The sequence below is a fragment of the Durio zibethinus genome, chromosome 10 (genome assembly GCF_047325235.1).
Source record: "Durio zibethinus cultivar Kanyao isolate XHJ-2024 chromosome 10, ASM4732523v1, whole genome shotgun sequence".
Lineage (NCBI taxonomy): Eukaryota > Viridiplantae > Streptophyta > Magnoliopsida > Malvales > Malvaceae > Durio > Durio zibethinus.
This window is the reverse complement of record NC_143171.1, coordinates 5,981,455-5,993,317: the sequence shown is the minus strand read 5'-3', so window position 1 is coordinate 5,993,317 and position 11,863 is coordinate 5,981,455. Positions and strand designations below refer to the sequence as shown.

Below are 11,863 nucleotides of genomic sequence, written 5' to 3'. Positions count from 1 at the left end.
CCAGGATAGAAGTTTCTGTCACCATGTTAAAATACCATATGTTTGCAACGAGCACGAAGATGGAGCAGTATTGGTGCAGCATATTGTAAGAAACTTTTGACCTAGTTTTGAATGGAATCGCCGACTCCAGGACTATGGCCAGGAGTTGTGGGTCTTGGGTCTGGGTTTTTGCGCGGGGGGGCTTTGGTTTCTTCAATAACAACACTTGGTGGTGAAGCTGGAGACCGCGTGTTGGCAACAGCTGCTTTATTAATGTTAAGACCATGACCAAGCAAGTTAATTTTGGGATCAAGAGTAGTAATCTCTGTTTCCTTTGCTAGGATTCTACCGTAAGTTTGGACCTTCTGGAAATTGTGGTTTTGGTCCAACATCAAATGCCTTCCTACAATGCAATGAATTTCCAGGAAGAAAACAAGCAAAAGAAGAACAAGAATCAAAAGCAGTTTGTTTTGGGCCATAATGTGAGTAGGAGAAAAGGAAAGGAAGATGGCTAAGCAATAACTAAGCAAAAGCGCTTTGGTTGAAGTATGGAAAACAAGGGAAGAAGAATATATTGAATGAAACCTATTAACTAATAACCCGTGCTATTTATAGAAGAAAAGAGAGAGCAAGCCAAACAAGGTGTCAAAAGACTCACAAATAGACAGATCACTTGGTTGGTTCAAGTGATAAAATGAATTTGCTTTTCTCTTTATTATTCCTGTTTGAATTTATTAAAAGACTGTGTGTAGATAATTTTTCATAAGTTCATTAAATTTGATGTATATAAGTAAATTTGAAGCTTTGAACCAATTCGAAGAAAGAATATATTGAAAGAAACCTAATAACCAATAACCCTTGCTGTTAAAAAAAACTAAAAAATTAAATATGATTTATTAGTGTGACAATATACAAAAATTAAATAAAGGTGTAAAAATTTTCATATCTTTCTCCACATGCGCTCACAACATAGAGCTTATGGATATGGTTATACTCTACCAACAGTTGCATGGGCCATGCAACAGTTCATTGTTTATTTTAATCTCCTTTTCGTCTCTTCCTAAGATTTAAAGAGCGATATAATGCAAAATCACCCTTTTTTTTTTGTTGTAGACTAATTATTACATCCAAGAATCTATTCAAAGTTGAGATGATTAAGCTTACGAAGGAAAATTAATTAATATTAATGTTAAGAAAATTAGAGAATGAAACAAGAAAAAGAAAATAATGTTAAGAAAGTTAGATGACTTTGAAACGTGTAGATCACATCCTAAAATGCTATTAAATCTCTAGTATATAACAAATCTTCAAAATAATGGAGAAGTTTTTGACCGTTCCATTTGTCTTTTGAAAACTTGTTCAGATGCACCCAATGGCCAAAAGGGGTCAAGGACGATAGCATTTATTACTAATTTCCTCGCTCAAATGTGGAGACACCTTTTGCAAATAAACGGTTATAGCACAAGATTCCATGGGAATCTTCTCTTTAAAAGATTTGCGGCTGCCTCCTTCAAGTACTGAAATGAATCTACTTTGCGCAGCCACTTGTTGTAGGCATGCGCTCGAACTAAAGTAGGGGCCTCCTGGTTTAACTAAGTCGCTTTGTTCGCGCAAACAGGTAAATCAATTTAGGGTTTGGACTGGACATCTTGTTAACGAGAAAAAACAAACAAACTATTTTTAAACCCTCATGAATTTGCTGTAATTTGTTTTCACAGAAAGGAAATTATAGATTAAAACTAGTGGTTAATTCAAGTAACCTTTTAGTGTGTAGTATAAAATTAATAGTTCAACCATTTGCATCTTAACTGCTTGCATCTCCTCTCTCTTGTTATATAAATTTTAGTGTAAATTCATTTTGTGAAGTAAGGATTGAAAAGTTTTTGAATGAGTTTGAGTATAAATACGGTTCAGCAAGAGAATTATATAAGTCTCCTAAAAATATTGGTTCAATTGCAAAAACGTTGTAATTTGTTCAGGCATGTTAAGAAGTCTCTTAACATGTATATATAAATAAATAAATAAATATACATATGAGAATAAACTAATTTATTTAGTGTAAAATTAAAGTTTTATATATATATATATATATATTAATCTTTAATTTTAATAAATTTAAAAGATAAGAGAGACAAATAAAAATAAAAGAAATGGTTTCTTTTTTGGGGGATTCGATAATATATTATATACTTTCTATCTTATTTTTTTTATCCATCTTTCTTTTTCGGGGTATCTTAAAAAAAAAATTTTGAACATCTAAAACCTTTACTTTTTAATATTTAAAATTATTTTTTATATTTTTTTTACTTTTTTACATTGGAAGTTATGCAACTTTAATTTTATAAAAAAAATTTTAATTTTTATATTAAATATATTAAAATCAAAACATTTTTGTTAAATTTCATGAAAATCAATACCATACAAATAATTTAACAAGGAGGGAGTAATATTTATATATTGTACATAAACCATTGAGTCATGGAAAAGACGTTTGAATTTTTTATTTCAAAATATGTTTTATTTTTTCATTTATTATATGCTTAAGTTTGATATGAAATTATTGCGAGAATAAACAAACTTGTAGCAAGTCAATATCCTTGTGTAAAAGGTTAGAAATAAAAAAATTTTTCTTGTTAAAGGATTTAGGTTCTTGTGATAACTGTCATAACGTATAGATTTATGGATCTATTACTAGATATAGATTAGAAAAATCGTCACTAATCCTTTTTGTTTAGGTGTGATTGATCACCTGAAATATATTTTGATCTACGAAAATAGATGTTAAGTTCGAGAGTCAGTTATACATGAAAAATATTATAGTACGCCCACAACACCCATCTAAAGGATGGTATCAATTTGATTTCAAATTATCTAAATCTTGACCATTTTTATGATTTACCAAATAATTTAATATTAAAAATATATCTTAAAATTGTCCCGATAGTTTGGTAGCAATTTAAAATAATTTTCTCACTCATGAGTATTCATAGAAGCTAGTGTCACATTTTGAAAAGGCTCCGTTGTCGGATTTATTAACATATTTTAGTTCAAAAGAATTAGTAAAGTCTTCTAATAATTTGGTAAGACTTAAAAATAATCTTCCAATAGTTTAGAGGATAAAAAAATTATTTTTTTATCTTTTTATTTTTTTTTGAAATCGATTTATGGAACATCCCAATAGTTTAGTGGATTCCATTTTTTTTTAAAAAAAAAAAAACCTATGAAAATTTTCTAATAATTTGGTAGAATTCATAAATTTATTTTGTAATGATTTAAAAAGATTTTTTTTGAAAGGATTTTTTTTTTTGAAAACTTTATTTGAAAAGAATTTTTTTGTTTTCTTTTTTTTTTAAGATTTTTTTCTTTATTTTCTTTATAGAATCATTTTTTTTAAGAAAATCTGTTTACTTTCAAAAATAAAATAGCAAAAATAAAATTTCTTAAAAATAAAACCAAAAAAATAATATATAAAAAAATGGGTTAAAAATAAAATCAAATCAAAAAATAAAAATAAAAAAAAAAAAAGAAAAACTGTGATCGGATCTAGTCAGAACATGGGTCGGCGCGTGGGTCGTCAGGTCAATGTACAGATCCTAGGTTGTCCAAAACGATATCATTTTGGGCCACTATATAAGCCACTTCTAGCGTTTTTGCTTCAAAATCCCCTCTGCACCCTCTCTCTCTAGATTGAGAAGGTCTATTTTCTCTCTAGAATTTTTCAAAAAGTTCGTCGAAAACTTCAACTGAAAACTAAAAATTTCATCGGTTTCTGAAAAAGTCACTAAAAAATTCAACCGAAAATTGAAAACCCATCGATTTCTAGAAAGTTGGTCGAAACATGGTTGACAAATTCAACCGTTCGTCGGGAACTTGGCCGAAAAATTTTAATTTTCATCGAAAAATTCATCCCAACCCAAAAACAATCCAAAAATTTCCAAAAAAGCCTAGATTTCTTCCAATTCTTCTAGAATTCTCCAAATTTTGCTCTGATCACTCCTAGAACCTCTCAGAATCTTGATTCTAACCCCAGAAACCTAAAATCAAATCAAAACTTTAGATTGAATCCAAAATCTCGAAATCAAACTTCCAGAATACCTCACTACCCAAAATTTTCCAAACTTTCCTCTCTGATAATTTTTCTGTGTGTGTGTCTTCTGTAAATTTGGTCCAATTTATAGGCAATGTTAAGATCAATTTTAGGAAACAGATAGAATCAATCCCAGGCTTGAATCCTGGGAATGCATTCTGTCCAATATGATTTTTTGTTCAAAATTTTAGCACTTGTTGATAGAACTTTGATCTAGGGATTCTAATCCCGATTCCTTTTCCTATTCATGTGCAAATCGGCACAAAAAAAAAAGAAAGAAAATAAAAAATGAAAATATAATAATAATAATAGTAATAATAATAATAATAATAATAATAATAATAATAGTGACATTAATAATACTATATTATAATATATATATATAAATACCAAAGAAAAGAAAGGAACATAATAATAATAATAATAATAATAAAAATAATAGTGAATTAACACCATATAATATATATTATAATAGCAAAAATACAAAAGAAATTAGTCCAATTAGGTCCTGACACAAATAGATGTCTACAATAGCCAATGAAATAAATAAAATAACGAATAATTTATTGATATAATGTTAGATTCATGACTAAATTTTATTCATGACAACCTTAACTATTAGTGAATGCTTTATAATATTTGTATTTTTTTTCTTTAAGTCATACTTTATATATTTGTATTTCATTTTTTGTTAAGGCGTACTTTTATAGTCAATGTATAACTTTAAATCCAAAAGTTCTGCTCTCTTTATTCTCATTGGGTGAATATAAAGTATACTAAAATATATGTTAAGGTGACTTTTTAACCTTCTTTAGTGTATACATATTATTTTAGCATCTTGATAAATTAATTAGAGCCCTTTTTTTCTTTTGTGGAACGTAAATAATAAATTTACTATATATGACTATAGCTTTATGGAAGTGTATAATATTTAAGGGCCAGAGTTAGTTCGCTTTTGGCATTCATGTGCACTATGTCACTTTCGGCGCACTTTGATCGAATTTACATATCTCCTTTGTATAGTCAAGATAAAGGGCTTAAGTGGCTCTTTTTCATCTCCATTTCCGAATACAGTTATTATTAATAATTTAAAATATGGTACATTTATATTGGATAAAAAATTTAATTAATGATAAATAAATTTTACTTTTGTATTAATTTTAATTATATTCTAAATACTTATGTTTGAATAGAGATAATTATTTTATAACAAATGATCATAACTATTTAAATATAAATAGATGATATAAGTTATGATTGTATAAATGATCATATTTATTTGAATAAAAATTTATATTTTTAAGAGTTTTAAAGTTTTATTATATTTTAAAAACATAAGTATCTTTAAAAAATATTCTTCACGCTTCAAGCCAAAAAATTTTTATATTATTTTCATGCTCTTATTTATTTTTCTAAAAAATTATAATATTCCCAACTATTAATTATCATACTTTCTTGGCGTTCCTTAATTCATTTAGGATTGTTCTTGCCCGGTCCAAATGGAATAGCATTATATATGCTTTATTTGACGGCCAAGTCCTCAGACACCCGTGCACTCATTTATACACGAAAGTACATATATACAACACATATATTAAACATTACTATTAATTTGAAATAAGTACATCAAAAGGATATTAAGGCATCTGATTGTCTTTTAGTACATGTTTTCCTAACTAAATATATGCTGATCATATGCAGGATGTGTGGATGACTTGAGGAAGAGAGATTTCAGTTGATACAAGCTCTGCAAGTAATTAAGACTAAAATGGCGGCTACGCCACATGGGTGCGGTTTTTTTTTTTTTTTTAAATATCTGAAACAATTTATTAAGATGATAACGAAAGAAGACGTTTAAAACATTAATGTACAGTACATGATAGTGATACACACGTGGATAAAATAACTAGTTACAAAGCATCAAACCAGTTTGCGTTCGGGACAATTATTTTTTTACAGCTGAACTCGAATCTCTATCTTTGGACTTAGGAGTCTACGAATCATGCAAGTCCTAAGTGAATATTGTATCAGGTCCTTTATGATCCGGTTATTACCATTTATGAGATTGAGGAAATATACCTAAAGCAATGAACCTTTGGGGACATTTACATGTCTAACCTTTTTGGTTCTGATTTTTTGTTTGGAAAAGCGTGACCAGCTCCAGGACTGTGTCCTGGGTTGGTAGGTCGGAAATCTTCAACTCCCGCAACAGAATGCTCATCATTACTCGGGCTAATGCTTCCTGATTTTTGTTCAACATCTTCATCATCTTCTGTAAAAGAATGTCCAACACCAGGGCTGTTCCCTGGTGTAGTGGGTCGAAAATCATCTGGTTCCCTTTCAACTGAATCACCAAAATCTGAGCTTTTACTTGGTGTAGAGGGTGGTAGTACTTCTTTCTTTCCTGACATTGATTGGTGGGAAACATTAGGACTGTAACTCGGGGCGGCGGCTTGATTATGATCTTCTTTGTGCTGGCGGATTTGCTTTGAACCATTTTTGCTCACTGATTTTATTGGTCTTCCCTCAACTGAGAAAAATAAATGGATATAGGCAATCACCGCAAGAAGAAAAACAGCTCTGAATTCCATAAATAGTATGAAACTAATAACTTTTATGTCTCTCGTAAATTATAGAATGAGAAAGGTAGGTCAAGGGAATTTGACAGTTATTAAGAGAGATGAGAGAGCAGAAGATAAAACCAAACACAATGAAGTCATGAGTTCTGATCTTCCCTGGGATTTATAGTGCCAGGAATTAGGGCCCCGTAAGGATCCTAACCGCTAATTTTTCATAAACCTAATGAGTGGTGTGGCACCAATTGCTATAATGGATGGATCCTCTTTCTCAACAAATTTTTGATATAATAATGTTGAAATCTATCTTCTCTCTTAAAGATTAAGATATACTCCATAATTTCCATATCTCTAACTAGTATTCTTCTATGTCCCACCAAATGTATTATTAGCATCAATATCTTCCATCTCAGGGTATTATTCTCTAAGCCACACTTGTTCTGCTCTTATTACCTCTTTTCTTAACAATAACACTACTATAATAACAACTTCAGGGGTGAAACAATGGCTTCCTCCAGCACTTATTTTTTTTGGTTGTCAAGAACAAAGCTATCCAATGTAACTTGAAGCTCGACCCTTGACATTTCGTAGTGCTGAAATGTTACTTTTATGGTTCGAATTCGGTGAGGACAGCAGTCTGTTTAGTCAAATTTTTAGTGACAGAGATAATGTTAGAGAAAAGGAATAATAGAAAAGAATTTTGGTTTTGAAATGTGAAAAACATTTTTTTAAGGAAAATTATGCCTTTATAATACAACAAAACTTTAAACTCTTCAATTAGAAGTAGTAAAAATGATTATACTAAAACATTTATTTATAATGAATGAACAGGAATAAACTTCTATTCAAACGACTATGCTCTTCTGTATAATCATAACTTTTATGAATAATAATTTATTTATATTCAAATAGTTATAACTATTTGTCATATAATAATTATTTATGTTCAAACATAATTATTTAAAATAGAATAAAATTAATATAAAAATTAATTTTATTTATCAATAATTAAATCTTTCTATCCAATGTGAGATGTACCACATTCTAAATTACCAACAATCTCTCACTAGTTTGGAATGTTAATGCTTAATTTTTACTTTTCACACAAATAAATATTATAAATACAAAAATATATCTTTCGATTTAAACCTTCAATTAGTATATATATCTTAGAATTCTAACAAAATTGATGGTGTCTGCAGATTAAACCTTAACTTTTATTGTTAGAATTAAAAATATAACACAGATAATACTTATTTATTCTTCTGTCAGAGATTTATAACCACTTTTAGAACTATTATGGGTATGTGCTTACCATATTCATAAACATTTATAAGAGAGACCACAATTCTTCTTGTTGAAGTAGTACCACTTCTATATTTACATAGGTAGAGTTTTCATTATGTCTCCATTACTTTAGACATTTAAAACTCCATTAAAAGTATAAAAACTCATCATCCCCATGCAATGGATCACACTAGTTTCTAAAATTTGAATGGATTTTGCTAGTGTTTAACAGACACATGACAATAACTTGTTTTTACCCATTAAACTTTGTAATTAGAGGTTACTAATTCAAAGTTGGGTTTCCATTAGTGGTGTCTAATAGTAAAGGTTTAAATCCATTCTACTTATAGTACTACTAAACAAATATCTTGAAATTCAATTTTCTTTTATGACAATTACCCTCAATTGAGATTGAATCTTTAATATAATCACTTCAAGCTAATATGTCTGAAATTTTCATTTTGCATATCATTTATATGTTCCAGACATTATTGCCTCATTTTTATCATTTTAAGAAATAGTTAGTTTTGGTTGTGGCCACAACTCTATACTCATAAATTTTAACCATTCTATTTTCATACTTTCGTACATCTTTAATACAATTATACTTCTAGTACAATTGGATAAATTCAATGAATAAACCAAATCATTTTAGTCCTTTTAAGATTTTTAAAGACTTTTTATGATTTTACTTTGATAAGTGTCTAAACTTATTAGCTTGTATAATTTGCTCATAAAATTATACTGAAATCTTACAACACTATGGTGGTAATTTTTATTTCTTTTGATTCTTATCACCCCTACTATGTGCAAGTATGCATTCTTTTATTAAAGAATATCTCATTCAATTATCAAGATATCATATATACTTAATCAAGTTTCAATTTCATTTATCTTTTCACTATTTGGTGATTTTTTTTTTTTAAAGTAAAAGGCCTTCAAATCCACTGTTAGTGAAAGATAACTAGCTGATATCTTAATATTTCAATAAAAATTTCAAAACTTTTATATTTTAACTCAATATAAGAGTTTACATCAATAAGTTAATTTCAAATATAATCATACTTTTATAGTCTCTTTTTAAGACTTTTATGTCAATTCATAAATATTTATATGAATTTATTTCATCATGGACACTATTAATAAATTTTTTTATTACCATGAACAAAACCATTTACATTACCCAAATAGATCAAATAGCATTCTTTTTGCTATTATAAAAGTTTTCAAATTCACAAAATCTTTGAATCACTCATGGCTTCCAAAGTAAATATACTTTGAAATTTTCACTATATAAAATAATATATAATAAATCATTTGTATAATTCATGAATTAAACCATATATATAACAAAAAATTACCACAACATGATCAAGATTGTGGCATCAATTTTGGCTTATAACTATTTTAAGCCAACCATAATAATCAACATCATACCTACAAATCATGTAGATTTGGCTATTTAAGTTGTCTCATTTATAGTGATAGCTTTTAGTGAAAACCAAATATCTCAAATGTTATCATGAGTTTCAATGCATATAGTAATTCCAAGTTCATGATTATTGAAACCTCTAAAATTGATTTCAAAATTTTATGAGAACTTTATTTCTCCACATTTTTGTAGCCTATATATCTCTGTTATTTACCACTTTTAATTGGTCATAACATTTTTAGATATATAATAAATTCAAACTTTACTCATAGGACCAATATGCCTATATACAACAAGAGTCCATAGTATATTTAATTCCAATTTCAAATACTTTCACAATCATTTTGTAATCAATATATTCATATCTTGATCATCATATCAACACAACTCATGAAACATGAATCCAAAGAATCATTGTCATAAAATAGTATAAACAATAATTATAATATGAGTTCTACTCATATTTCATGCAAAAACTCATGATGAATTTGCATTAGTTAAATTATTGATTAGCTAACTCCAAGGCTTAGGGCTTTCAGAAACCAATATTATTATCTAAGCCAATATTTTAATTTGGTGTATAACCAGCCACATCCTTGCATGTTCTTTTCTAATTTATAAACATGATTAATTTAGACATTAATGAGCATCCTTCAAAATGCTAGCAACCGACAAATACTTCAATATTTTTTAATGACATGCCTTTTCTTTTAATCAATCATCTAAGTAGCTCAAATTGTTGGCCAAATTTTAGTTAGTGATACTAACATAAAATTTAAAAATTATAGGGATGCCATAGATATACATACTTAATGTATTTTACATTACCACCAACTACAATTCTTCATGAAATTATATATTCATTGCATATAATAAACTTGCATCAACTTATTATATTATAAATTCAAACAATTTATAAATGCTATCATTAACGGGAATAATATTTCAAAACTCAGACCTTTATAAATCCCATAGTTATAATGTTTGATTTTTTTTTTTTAAACAAGCATCTCTTTATTATCCTACCTTTTGTAAGCCAGTTTCATCAATTATAGTAATACAAGAGGAAGATTTCTATTCCAAATTCTTGAGTTTATTTGTCTTACTTATTTTAGCCATCAAATACAAATTAAATTGTACCTTAAATTTTTTTTTGGTGATTGTTCATAATAAAATTCTATTTTGTAAAATTACTTCTAATATAATACACCTTACAGGCAAAATACATGTCACATTGTCGATGTTTCTGATAATAACAATTATTTGATTTATTATGCACCAATTAATCCATGAACACCATTTCTTAATAATAATTATTCACATACTTCAATTTAATTTTAATTGGTTTTCATGAAAATTGAACACTAGTTAAAATTTGAACCAATAATAAATTTAAAAAATATATGCATCAACCTTTGATTTATAAACGACCAATAAAGATAGAACTATACAAATAATTTGACTTAACTTATTATCTTAATTTTGGTGCCATGATTTAAAAATAAAACTAATCTTGCAGCCAAATCTTATTTTCTGCATATATTCTTCACTTACATCCAATTTTTCATGATAAATTCCTTTACCTATTTCCAATTGCTTTTCATAAAAACCATACGACAATTTGGCTGTTCTATATCTAACAAAAATATGACAATTAAACAATCGATCATTCCATTAGAACCTAATTTAATTCGTTCCTTAATAATAAGTGATAATTCTTTTTATTGTAGATCAAGTTATGTATTTCTCTTTTATGCTTTCAAGCTATTTTTCATCTCAGTCTTTATAAGTATCGATTTTTCAAATAAATATAATATAATTTGTCATAACGTATAGATCTGTGGACCTATCGTTAAACTTGAAATAAAGAGGAGTCGTCATCAATCTTTTTTGGTTAAGTGTAATTGGCCACCTGATTGAAGCTGATATGCTAAATAGATGTTAGGTTCAGAAGTCAGTTACACATGGGGAAGGTTATCGCACCTCTCACAATGCCCATCCAGAGGATGGTACCAGTTTGATTTCGAATTATCCAAACCTTAATCATTTTTATAATTTACCAAATAATTTAATAATGAATTATTGATTTTTTTTTTGTTATTAGAATCATTATTTTTTCTTTTTTTTTTTAACTTTATTTTTTCTTTTTTACCCTTTTTCTTTAGAAATAAAAATGGCCGAAATAATCTTCTTTTAAAAAACATTAAAACCAAAAAATAACAAAAAAAGGTTAAAAATAAAATAAAATAAAACAAAATCAAAAGTAAAAATAAAATGAAAAAAAAAAAACTTGAGATCGGATCGAGTCAGGATGCGGGTCGACGCACAGGTCTTCAGGTCAACGCACGGATCCTAGCTTATCCAAAATGGTGCCGTTCCAGGTAGCTATATAAACTAATTCCAATGCTTTTACTTTTGAGTTCTTTCTGCACCCTCTCTCTCTAGACTGAGAAGCTATGTCTTTTCTTTAGGATTCTTCAAATAACCCACCGAAAACTTTAA

General features: G+C 28.0%; 1 protein-coding gene across 1 annotated transcript; it reads right to left on the bottom strand.

Moving 5' to 3' along the window:
* Positions 1 to 5,789: 5,789 nt before the first annotated feature.
* On the bottom strand, positions 5,790 to 7,056 carry LOC149516379 (uncharacterized). Its single transcript, XM_089767279.1, has one exon. The coding sequence runs from the start codon at positions 6,655 to 6,657 to the stop codon at positions 6,172 to 6,174; it is 486 nt and encodes a 161-aa protein (XP_089623405.1). The 5' UTR covers positions 6,658 to 7,056; the 3' UTR covers positions 5,790 to 6,171.
* Positions 7,057 to 11,863: the final 4,807 nt, after the last annotated feature.